This window comes from Acanthopagrus latus, chromosome 18, assembly GCF_904848185.1.
Source record: "Acanthopagrus latus isolate v.2019 chromosome 18, fAcaLat1.1, whole genome shotgun sequence".
NCBI classification, from domain to species: Eukaryota; Metazoa; Chordata; class Actinopteri; order Spariformes; family Sparidae; genus Acanthopagrus; species Acanthopagrus latus.
Window position 1 is genome coordinate 12,796,563 of NC_051056.1, and position 13,361 is coordinate 12,809,923.

The 13,361-nt window shown below is 41.5% G+C and overlaps 1 protein-coding gene across 2 annotated transcripts in view; it reads right to left on the reverse strand.

Annotated features, from left to right (window-relative positions):
- The window catches only part of psd2 (pleckstrin and Sec7 domain containing 2), a 36,521-nt gene that overhangs the window by 7,795 nt on the left and 15,365 nt on the right, over positions 1-13,361 (reverse strand). Inside the window, exons 4-7 of one of the 2 annotated variants that reach the window (XM_037077391.1) lie at positions 3,658-3,855; positions 3,274-3,354; positions 1,919-2,031; positions 1,476-1,534 (exon numbers count right to left, since the gene is read on the reverse strand). In XM_037077391.1, the coding sequence (XP_036933286.1) occupies positions 1,476-1,534; positions 1,919-2,031; positions 3,274-3,354; positions 3,658-3,855 (451 nt within the window). Of the gene's footprint in view, positions 1-1,475; positions 1,535-1,870; positions 2,032-3,273; positions 3,355-3,657; positions 3,856-13,361 lie in introns of both variants that reach the window. The other variant, XM_037077390.1, reaches the window with a different exon arrangement.

The following is a 13,361-nucleotide window of genomic DNA, read 5'->3' on the forward strand; positions in this document are numbered from 1 at the left end:
GGCCATGTAACAGACGAGACAACCCAGTTCCCTTTTTTAGGAAAGTACAAAATAACATGTGTCATGACGTGTTTAATGCTCAATCTACTCATAATATCCACCAAATAATGAATGTGGTGTAGTTCACAGCCACAGTGCAACTTCACAAACTTCTCAGTTTAGCATTTAAAGCAACATTATTTTTTAACCTTAAAATAACAGCTCCAAAATCAGTTTGATGGTACAATGTCTTGTAACAGGCTGAATGATGTCTCTGTCTCAGCCACTCTGCAAATCAATTGCATTTCATACAGCTAATAATAACTGCATTTGATTAGAAGTGGACTACAAGTCAGCACAATCAACTATTCAATATTTCTATGTGGAAACTACGGAAGCCCTATAGGCCCATGCATTCATACATTTTGTTTCCTCCGTTTTCCCGTGATAACGAGTTAATTTCATTTGTTTTCTCGAGATCTCGAGTTATTATCTCGAAATAACAACTGCCATTTTCTCAAGATAAGGGAATAATTTTCTTGAGATCTCGAGATAACGAAATGCTGACCAATGGGTTTACAGATAATATAATGTATATATGTAATATGCTATATGTAATAGCAAGTCATAATGCTATTTCAACCTGTGTCAGGCCTTGATTGAAAAGATATGTGACATGGTGATCAATATGCTCCTGCTTCCCTAACACTGCTACACTGAATGATGTTTCCTGCAATGATTTAATATGCTACACTATCGTTTGGTTTTCTCAAGATCTCAAATTAATTATATCGTTATCTCAGGAAAACAAAGCTTTGTTATCTCAAGATCTCGAGAAAATTATCCCGTTATCTCAGGAAAACAGAGGAAATAAAATGTACGAATGCATGACCCTTTAGGGCCAGTATAGTAAACAATACTTTTGCAAACAGATATGAAAACTACTGTATGAATTGAATTCTATTGTTAGCTGACAGGGATGGCACAGATGTCAGTGAGGGCAGTGTTAATACTATATTTATACTTACCACCTGCAGGGGCAGACAGGGACCAGGGGGCCAGATTTGGTTAGCGGGGGGAGGATTTGAAAGGGAGGAAAAGGAAATTGAATAGAGAGAAAGGATATTAGTTAGAGGAGAAATATTCATGAAAAGCATTATTAGCAAGGACTGAGTGGACTTGAGCAGAAGGGTTGAGGAAAATTATGATACTATGATACTGAATGTGTTACGCTGGCCAGAGCACAGCGCTCCAGTTTAAAACTGAGCTGTTTGAGGAAAGGAGAGAGACAGAAACAGGTCAGAAAGTAGGCTGTGGAGGAGAGGGAAAGAGAGAGGAAAGGGTAGAGAGAGAAAGGAAGAAATAGATAGAAAAGAAGATGTGAGCTGAGACCTGCCATCGCTGACAAAAGACTGTGTTTATAGTTTGTTCTGCAGGAGGATTAGACAAACAGGTATCCTGCAGAAGCAGTAAGATTCCAGAACTCCAGTACGTACATGTCCATGCAGATCTGTGTTGAGTAGCATGAGGGCGCAGGTTAATGTGTGGGCTCCGTCTGCAACAAGACAACATCACACAAATTCATGTGAATGTAATGTCACACATTTCTTTGTATCACATGCGGACACAAACTACACATCATAAACAGCATCTGTGTTAAAATAATATCTCATCCAGTGCTGTATCTGTTCTGGACTGATCGAGTATGTACATCTGTCATGGTCACATTTGAAGCTTTATGAAAGCAGCAGTGTGTAAATAAGATGCGGTCACGGATGTTTGTTAATCTGGGATCAGTGAAGAAAACTGACACGGTAAAGTAAAATTAATTTAGATTTATGGTGATATTTGGCACACCTCATTTTTTTCTCTCAAGTTTGTTTCTAATTACCATTAATGCCATCCTCATCATCCTCACCACCACCCTCACGACTCTGACCTTCAAAGGTGGGTGTCTGTGGGTTGCAGTGGCAGAAGCGTCTGGAGAAATGTACGAGGACCCTCTCTCTCTCCTGGGTCTCTCCCATCAGTGGAAAGGCCTTTAAGAAGTTCCTGTCACACACACACAGATGATATCCCGAGGTCAAAAGGGGATCAAATGTTTCCCCAGTAATGCTGCTCTGGAATAGGAGTGATTTAAATCACTTCTGGCAGCAAAGAGAATCTGCAGAGGAGCAGAACTGACAGCCTCGTTGGAAATCTTATGAAGAAAAACTTTAACTGTCATGCCCGCTTTTAAAAACTTAAAAAAGGTCACATACTCTGGTATTTTGTCATAAGGGAGGATTGGGTCATATTTTTGTCTTTGTGTGTATGTGTACACTGGCTGCACTTTTCAACTGCAAATAATTGGGTTTGAGTTTTTGTAACTGTTTGGCAGATTCAACCAATTTCACGCAGGCTGCAGTCCCCCTTTTATACTGTACATTCTGATGTGAAACATTATTGTAGGCACCCCAAGACCTCTTTCACACTTTAAGGTATAAAGTGAGAGTTACCCTTTAATGATTATGGCTATGAAAGGTTCAAAGTCATGTCTTCACATAGGCACCAGGATTTGAAAAGCAGTCCACTGGTCTAGCTGACAGCTGACCCAGATATAATCTTCTTCCCTTTCAAATCTTGGTGCCTACATTACCCACAATGCACATAAACCACTGAGTGACATCACTGGAGGCAATTTATCAGATTACATGCCACTTCCTCTGGAGCCACAAAAGGCTTTATACTACTTCTGTTACATATGCATTAGTGCTCCCAAAGACCTGTATACACACTCTAGGGTGCAAACATGGTGATTATCATTTCATCTTTTTTATTTTAATCTTCAGATTAATCAATGATCAAAATAATTGTTGGTTTCAGCCCTACATTAATGGTTCTTCTCTGGAATTTATAAGCAAGATGAAGACAAGAATAATGATTAAAAGACTTTCTGTACAGTCAGATTACCGCAGGCAGTAACCTTAATTAAACCAGACTTGTACAATTTTACATTTTACATTATAAAAACAGTAAGCTAATCGAACCTGTCAAAAGTGCACACACACAGCCTCTTAACTGCGCAACTCTATGCTGAAGGCAGTAGTTCGAGACAGCAACATGTCAGTAACAAGGCAGTGATGCACTCCACTGCTGTCAGCGCCACTGGCTTACTGTGCTCAACACGACAGCTTGATTAGCACAGAGCTAATGCCTTTTGAAGAGACAAAGTGGAGAATGCACAGACGCACGCATGTGTATCGATGTCTACATCACACACTCATCACTCCCAAGTGCTGGCTGTGCATTTACCTCAGGGCTCGATCCAGCGACAGGCCGGAGAAATCAAAGAAACTCAGGTACTCTGATGCCACCAGCTGGCTGAACTCATTACTGCAGGGAGAGAGAGGAGAGCATCAGCACTTTGACGTGGCACTGAAGACATATGAATCTGTTATATAAACATTTTCTTATTATATTAGAGAAGAAATTAGGTTAGCTTGAGCTGATGGGTTTGATTACAGGTTCATAAATCAATCCGATGCATCTACATATACATCATGTCTCATAAATATATGTGTGGAAGGATGTTTAAATACTCAACATATGTGACTATGTCAACATGTTTTCCTCTGTGTCTGGGGATTGGTCAGTCCATCAGTCATTATGTGTGTGCATCTGGGTGTGCGTGCTCACTTCTTGCCCAGGTGTCTGGCCACATCACAGCGCTTGAAGCCCTCGAGGTGATAGAGGCGCTTAGCCAGCCTCTTGGCGGCCTCACAGTCGGCTCGGCAGCCATTGGCCAGAGTGTCAGTGCTGCCGCGCTCCAAACGCTCCAGACTGCCCAAATCGCACTCGTCTGAGTCAGACAGCACGTCTGTGAGGTTGGCATCACTGGAGGAGAGGAGAATATAGACACACACACCAAGACACACACGCAGGTGGATAGGTTAATGAAGGGAACACATGCCCATTGTTACATGCCCACTCACTTAAAATGAGACAGAGCAAACAGAACTGATGAGCAGAAAACTCAATTACATAAACATATGTTCGCATACACACTAACGAAAAGTCAGATGAGGTTTAAATGACTTGTTATGCCACTGACCCAGTTTCAACATCACTTAACGTCCTACTTTAGTGCAGTGAATCTAAAGGCTGATTATAATTCAGAAGCAGCTTTCACCTGCCCCGATCTTTCCAAAAAGCTCCGCTAATCTCACACGCTTACCCTCAAACATAACTTGAATTAAAGGGGTGTAATATAAAAAACTAAAACCTCCTTTTCAGGAAAATGTCGGCTGGAAGTTAGAGAAGTGAGCTTTTCATTTTTACGGATCCATACAGTTAACAAGTCTTGCTCTCTGTGGGCTCAACAACTTGCCTTTGAGCAAACAGCCAGCCAGCGTCAGACTGAACAAGTAAATTGTCAATTTCATGCTCATCACTGGGCTGCCTATCTCAGCTGTGAATGGGTGTATCTGTTTGAATGCGAAGCAGGGCGTTTCTGCAGAAGACTGAATGTTCTGAATCACTCCTGCAGGAGTAGTTAAGGTTAAGAAAAAATAAAATGAGCTGCCAAACAGTTGAAAGCGCAGGAGCAAACATGCAGCTCTTATTGCCAAGTAATGACACGCAAAGTCTGCAAGAATGATGGATACTCTTGAATTTCGAACCCTGTTTGAAGTCATAATCCCTCACTTTGAAAATGTAACACAGAATAGTTTCAAACTGAAATGCATTAAAAATCGTGTTTAAATACAGGGAATTATGATTTTTAGCTTCACCAGATGTTCACTAGCTGCCACCCATTTTACTTTGAGACACATCTTAACACAAGATGTTGTTGATTTATTGATTAGAGCTAAACAATTAATCAAAATATCATCAACAGCAAACTGCATATAGTGTCTCGCTGAGGGACACAGTTTGATGAACTAATCAGGCCAAGGACTCACACTCTGTATAACTGTTCAAGTGTCATCAAGATAACCAAGAGAATCGATGCAGAGTATTAATTAGTGCCCTTCTAATTTATTTATGACAACTGAGGTAGTTTGACAAAGATATTGAGGTGCTTTGCTCTCTATCCTTTGGTACACACCACAGTCCATCAGTGGAAAGTTAATTAGCCTTTTTATTGTGCTTGAAACTCCCAGTGCAGACGGTTTTAATTACTAAGTAGAGAAACATTTTGTTACTTTTGCTTTTACACTGTGCTTTCCTCACATCTTATTTACAGTGTCCATTGTGCAATCGTCCCACCCAGCCCAAACAGGCAAGACATCCAACAATCAAACATTTAATATCATCCATATTGAAACAAAACATATATTGCACTACATTGTTGTATTCATCAGCACAAAATAGAAAACCATCTCTTTTATTTCAAAAGAGATTACACACATTCACCTTCCATCAGTCTAAATAGAACTTCCTCATTTCCTGCCTCTGTGTGCATATGCATGGCACCATCAGCATTCCCGCCAGATGATTCAGATGTTTTTTGCATAATCTGATCAGCACAATTGCATTACCCTCACAAATTCAATACATTACGCACTGCTGTCGAAAGGGATTTGCTGGTTACCGTGGATACAACGGAAGCAGAGTGTCCTGTGCTAGAAGAAGTGATTGTGAACTACCCAAAGGCTGTAGGAAACATGCAACAGAGAAAACAGACTGACACTAAAGACTGACAAATAAACAAAAACAGAAACAACAACCAGTTTCTAGGAGTCAGCCCCCTGCCCCCACATGCTGAATGGCTGACTACGCACACCACCCCTTAGCTGAATCTACAAAGGGCCCTGACTTCCCTGCTCCAGGCAAGGTCACGTTGTCCTGTCTTGGCTGATTCATTAGGCTCTTTAGATCTACTCTTCATCTGGCCCCTGACCTCAGACCAATTTGACTTGGGAGATCCTACAAGGAGCTATTGCTCCCAACAACACAGTTCACAGGGTCACAGGGACACATAAACCCTTCCCTCTACATGCAGACTACTACACCTTATCGTGGCATCACTAACAAGAATGATAATAAGATTGCTGATAGAGTCTGGTGAACACATTCGCAGGGTGCCTGGACTGTTCCTCTGGGACAGGGTGGGCAGTTTGTGCATCCGGAAGGAGTAAACACATCTTATGGGGAAGGAGCCAGTTGGGGTCGTTTGGGACAACAATTAAAAGGCTTCCTGTACAGCTCTTTCAAGATGTATTCTGGACATGTTCAACAGCAAGGAGACTTCAGGGCAGACCCAGAACCTGCTCAACGGACTACATATCACACCGAACCTCTGGGAAAGTCACTGGAATCCCCTTTTTAGTACCAAGACAAGTGGTTGAGAATGGAAAAATGGACAAATAGAAATATATACATATTGCACAAGTGCCTGCACACATACAAATACACATATACAGACTCATACAAAATCAAATGAGTCAGTGGTAAACCATCAAAACAATACCTAGCCTGGTGTTTGCAGTGAAATTGCTTTCGCTTGTCCAACCATATCAATTCACTCAACTCAGAGAGACCTCATAAATCATTCACAGCTCATATCAGTCATGGGACTAGAATGATGCCGTCTCCCTCAAGTCACTGCTGTCTGGCAATAACAGAACCAACACACACACACACATACACACACAATAACAGTGAGAGAGACACAATATGAAGTGTCAGATTTCTAGCTCAGGCCCTTTGTGCCAAGACACTTGGTGTTTCTGAGGGCCAAGTGGCACACAGTAAACCTATTTGTCCATCTAAAGGCGCAACTCTGTATCCCCAGGCTACATATATTTGCTGGAACCAACACTCAGTTTATGTGTGAGCGTGTCAGAGATATAGAGCATGATAGTGCATGCCACTGACTCACATACTAATCTCTTTGGCTGTGAAGCCTTTACCCACCTACTAGGTGTGTCCGCATGTAAGTTGTGTGGGTGTGTGTGCATGGTGTGGGTGGGGTCTTACTGGTATCTTCCATCTGAGTAGTCGACTATTATGGGATTAACTGGATTATGAATTTCTGTTATTTAATTTCACAGCCTTTTATTCATTTTCAGAAACAATGATCAATAGCTGACTGAGGTAGACATAAAAACACACACAGAAGAGCTCCTTGTGTGTGTGTGTGTGTGTGTGTGAGTGTGTGTGTGTGTGTGTGTGTGTGTGTGTGTGTGTGTCAGATAGGTCATCTGCTGGGACTTGTTGATGCTATCCCTGTAAAAAACGCTGTTGCAAAATCGACTATTACATCCAAGTATCAACACTACATGCACATTTTGTCTTTCACCATATTATTGACACCTTTGAGCCCATGATGAGCAAAAAGTTGGCTCATATTGATTTTGGGAAGTACAAGTCGGTCAAGAAAATAACTGTTTAGAGCAAATACGTATCATTCAAGCTAATTTTGTAGAACCTCAAGTAGAACTGAAACTATTATCTATTAATACATATATCAGGGGACAAAAAAAAATCAGCCAAAATTTAGATGACTGACTAATAATTTAAGTAATTTACCTAGTAAAATGGCTTAAAATCCAGCTAAAATAATCTAAATCCACTGTATGTCTTAGAAGGCCCTGTGATCCTATGACAATATACGTTTAAGTCACTTTATTTTTAATGTTGGTATCAGATGTCACAGACTAACATAATACTACATAAGTGTTACGGTTTTTTCGTCAGAGTTAGAGTCCAGCTCACTATTTCCATTTTGCCACGCAGCATAATGTTAATGATCCCACCCATTTGGACGCAAATGTTTAAACAATTCCAGGACTGTGTGGATGTCAAACTTACAGGAGCTGCAGCAGAAAGTCGAAATGAACATCATATTCCTCTTTCCACATCGTCTCTCGGTTCTTGAAAATCAGCGGTTGAAGGCGCGCGACGGTCCGACCGCCTCATCACCCGGTGGTCGGTAAAATCTCCATCGGCTCGGTTTGCTCTCCAACTTCAAGCCAAATCAGATTTCTACGAGGCGGAAGTCAGCTCACACATAATTACAGCCTGATCCGATGATGATGAATTAAACTGCGGCGTTGCTCCACCATGGTGTCAACAGGCAGGGAGGGTGTTTGGGGTTTTTTTTTCCTTGAACTTTCTTGGCTGGCTCGGTGATCGCTCCACGCAGGAGAGGATGTAGGGGGCGGAGCATCACACGACAGGACAGACTTTTCCTGATGAATTAGACCGTTCCTAGTGCTGGCTTTACAATGGCCCTGTGTGTCCCGGCCAACACGACTTCCTCTGCATTAAAGTGAAGGGCTCCGAGCCAGCAGATCGGTTCAGTAACAGCGGGACGTCCTGTATTTGGACTGTCGACACTCACCATGCTGCTTTCCAGCAAGTAGTCATTTCATGTGGTTATTTCTGTACCCCCCTCCTTCTGTACAACCACAGATGAAAGGCAAAGAGTGAACCACTTAGCCTTTATATAACCTGTAACACGTGTTGATCTCTTTTTTGCAAGACTTTACAACTGATGAGTCTGAGCTGAGCTAAAAGGTTATAGTGCTGATATAAACAGTGACAGAATCATAAATATATTTGATTAATTATTATGCTCATTTCATTTCATCTGGTTGATTATTTTAATTTGGGTGACTACTAGAATAGGTTTACATGCTTTAATTATCAAAAAACATGTCAGTTTTCTCATACTGTCCAGTGCAGCAGCTCTGTATTGTCTATATTTTGGCTCCCATCTCGATAAAGCCCCCCTCCTGAACCCTCGGTCTCCTCTGATTGGTCAGCTCACACACCCCTGAGACGGCACAGCTCAATATATCTTCGGTTGGCTCTGCCATAGTTTCAGCTTCAATTCTGCATAATTTCTACAATGAATATATCTATAAAGTATGCAAATGTTTGACATAGTGACATGATGTGATGTCACAGAGTCACAGAATTTAAGCAGGGACTGGCGGCACTTCTTTTTAACGTTCTTCTTTTTAACTTTCAAGGCCTTTCATGCATAAGAGCCGATAAGACGCACAGAAGAAAACATAAACATGAAAAACAGTATCTCCTTTAAGGTTGCTTACTGAACACCAGTGCCTTTGTATTTATCTCTCTCCTAATGTACAATGACTACAGTAAGGTTACATGGACATAAAAATAACCATCACACACTACGTGATGGAGTATGTTCCTGCGACATACGCAAACACAATTTCAAGATGCACTGACACATCCCTGCATGCTAACCTCACATCTAAATTCCTCCTTCCTCTTTCTAGTCTGGTGGAAAGAAGAACAATAGAAAAAGCAGAGGAGAGAAATGCAGCTGTGGGGTCAAAAGTACAAATTTGGGGGATGAGATGTTTGATGGGACCATAAACGAAACCTGGCGGAAGTCCTATTGGACAGGCAAGCACCCTGTGAGAGTCACTGCAACCTGTTTCTGCACATTAATGGGTTGAGACAACAACTATGACTACATTTCCTTTACAACGCAGAAGTACAGTCAGCGCTGGGACCAAAATACATTTCTGGACTGAGCAAACCCTGCTGAATACTGATCACACATCAGTCTGTTGAGCAGCTTAAAGCCATGACTCATGGATAGCCTCTGCCACGGACACACCATGGATTTTACAAAGACAGCAGAATTTAAGAAACTACTGTAGCGGATGTGATGTTCTCATGACAGCAACAAAAACAAAAACTGATTCATTGATTTGAGCAGTTGCCTAGAGGAAACATGGGATAAGTGCACCTCACTAACATATGCCTTAAAATGAGTCCATACAGACAAAAAAAACACACAAGATAATTCATTACAGCAATGATCACATTGCCATCTATCCATCCTCCTGAACCTAAAAGGCCTCCAAATGGTGAATCATTCCTTTCATTATGTATATGGTTTTATTAAAATGGCCACCAGAACCTCATCAGGAGTCTTGAGGTACCAGGGCTGCTGCAATAGCAAGCCAGTCCTCATATAACCAGAGTTAGATATGTGCCTGTATTCTCGGCATAAGTTTTCAGTGTGTGTTAGGATCCTCAAGGGTTACACCTTTTCACCGATCCTGTTCGTGACTTTCATGAAAAGGATCTCAAGGTGCAGCCGAGGTGAGCATAGTGTTCAGTTTGGGGTCATCAGACTAGCTTCTCTTCTTTTTGCACACTACCTGGTTCTGCTCATCAGACCGTGACCTTCAGACACCAGGGCAGAGTGTCAGAACCTCCAAGCGGCCACAAAATGGTGGATTGCTCCTTCCAGATTTGAAGTTTCCGCATGAGAAGGAGTTCAAGTATCTTGGGGTCTTGTTTATGAGTAAAATGAAGTGTGAGACTGACAGGCAGATTAGTTCAATGTCTGCAGTACAGGACTGTTGTGGTGAAGCGGGAACTGAGCCAGAAGGCAAAGCTTTCAATTACCAGTCTACCACTCATGGTCATAAGCCTTGGGTAGTGACTGTAGTCAACTATTAGGAGACCTCAGAGTAGACCCAGAACATGCTGAAGAGGTTATATATCCCTCTGGCTTAGGGATACCTCGAGATCCTCCAAGAGAGGCTTGTAACTTGAGGAGAACTTGCTGAGGAGTGACTGCCGACTGGATGGACGAGTAGATATTTTGCAATATCTAGAGCCAGTATCTAAACTACTGATGTTACTAGAAAAACATTAATTTGTTGATTTTAAGCTAATTACTGTTATTCCTGTTTTTACTGTTGTCCTGTCTCTCAAAAAAGAGCAAAGAAAGCCATAAGCAGAGATCAATATATTTGCTTGTTGCTGTCTTTGCTCTTTTCTGTCCTTGCTAACGTTGCTTACTGTATGTTTCCACAGAGTTGTTCTGTAATGTACATGTCATGTCTGTGCTTCCTTGTGCTGTTTGTCTTTGCTTTGTTGCACCATAATTTACTGTTCTTTTACTGCTGCCCATGTCTTAATCCTGCTTATACTGCAACTCACATAACTTACATCATGATTGCTGTTTTAAACTTCTTTCTTGATTTTTGGTTGCCAACTCTTCATGAAAACTAGCTCATGCTTACAATATGTAGTTACAAAGACAAACAATAAAAACTAGAAAGCTAATTAGAATTATGATTATTTGATTATGGATCAAGTTAGGGACATGAGAATGGGTTGTCTGTGCCCAAAAAACCTTATCTAGACATGGATCAAGAAGTTAAAAATCATGACAAAACACATAAGATATAGAACTGTATAAAAAGGCACCAATTACATTTAATATAACATCAGTTTTGAGCAGCCAAAAATAAAGACTTACATCAAACTACAAGTAAAAAGAAAATATATAATGTATGTAATTTATTATTTTTATAGCAGCAATAAAGCCCATTACTTATGTCTAGGTAGCAGTAATTGAATGAATATAATCAGCTACTTTATAGACCTGGAAGATTATTGTGGTCTGGTCTGTCTTCTCGCTCCCTTTTTCCTTGCACACACATAAACATACACAAGATCCAAAAACCACCCACTCAGCAGCAAACAATGGACAATGGTGACCTCTTTCGGCTGGGTGAGACTAATTGTGTTCAGGTGTGGGATTGTGGTGAAACACTGAAGAACTTCATCTGACAACAACAAAAGAAAAAAAAAACTTCTGCCCCAAAATCAGGTTCAAAGAGGAAAACAACACATGCCAGAAAGAGTCTGGCTCATCTTGCTCTCAATACATACAGGAAGTGTTGACAGCTGCTTCTGAGGAGAGAAACCTGTGGTGAGAAGAACCCCATTCAGCCAAAACAGTGGTACAGTAAGTCTGTGGGATGTGTCATAGAACATAGAAGAGTCGAGCTATAAATAGACAGGGATAAATCTGTCGGTGCTGAAATGATTCAGTTAGTGTGTGTGTCTGTGGTGAGAGAGAGAATTTGTATGTATTACCGCTTGGGTTGCAAAAGTGTGTACTTATATATATTTATGCCTGCCTGTGTGTGTGTGTGTGTGTGTGTGTGTGTGTTTATCACTGCCTGACTGAGAGCCAGGGAAGGATAATCTGCAGGATGTTTCAGCAGTGCTATAGAACCACGCTGAGGGTTTTATTCCCAAAGTGACATCCTGAAAGATGTGTGTGTGTTTTTCTGTGTGTGTGTGTGTGAGAGAAAAAAAAGAGGGAAAAACTCAGAGTAGGAATGAAATGATAGATAGGAAAGCTCCACTATCTGTCACTGAGCGAGCATTGGGATGTACATGCCTTATGCACATTTTTGTTTACACATGCATGCTGCTGGCCCCTGTGTCTTCTATGTGCATGTGTGTTTCCACACTCAATAGTGTATATGAAAGAGATTAGTCCACACGGCAGAGCTGCTTCTCTGATATGGCAACAACTGTGCCTGGCTTTTATCTGCTCTGCTTGGGCTTAGATCTGGTAGGCTCGCAAGCTCGGGGGAGGAACACACACTCACAGCATGTTTCTCACACGGATACACATGGAATCATATGGCTGCATATGCATATGGGCAGCCACACATAGTGCACGTGTATATGAGTGCAGCATGCATAAGTGATCAAACACTGATACTATACACTTCCCATGCTAATACATTTCAATCTTAGTTTGCACTTTGATATGATTCTGTGGATAATGTTAGCATTTCTCTGCATGTTTGTGTGCATTGATGCTACACCACAGGCTGCACAATCACAAGATGCATTCACCTAGCTGGCTCCAGTGGGTAGATTTAGCAGTGGTAAGTTGCTGACAGACAGATCAAGTGTGTGTTTTCTTGGTTTCAGCAGCCTCTATGGATTAAGCTCCAACCTCAGTGACAGTTCCCACAGGCCACAGCGGCACACAGCTGTTAAAGTAGCATCTTGATTGACTAACTAATTAAATGACCAAATGTGATTGACAGTCCAATCTAAAATCCAACCTGACTGCCTATCTGTCAGGCTGATGAAGTACATGATGTACAGGCAGAAATGCTTGAGAACTGACAAGCAGGTTTACTGAATGTGAGATTGGCACAACATTATCCCTGACAGCCTGAAAGAAACCCTTCACTTCTTATTGCCATGTGTTGGACGGCTTGTCTACAACATCTGCTATTCTTGCCAGTGTTTTCTGTATCCCTGTGGCCAGCTGCCTTCTTTACTCCCCTCATCCACTGATGTCAGAATAATCAGCTGCAGCAGGAAGGAGATCTACAGGGAGAGTTTGGCTGAGGTAAGATTAGGTTTGCTTCCTCCGCCAAGGGTGTCATCACACCTCTGTCTGTTATGGAGGTTGAAGCCTGAATTTTCGACGGTCTGTATGAGCACTCAGGCTGTTGAAAAATGTATAAAAGGTTTTGAACCCACATGAAGTACAACTATTTCAGTTTCATTCATGAAGAGCATGTTCGACATGTGTACAACTGATTTCTGATCCTCTTGACAGAGTTTCTGCAGCA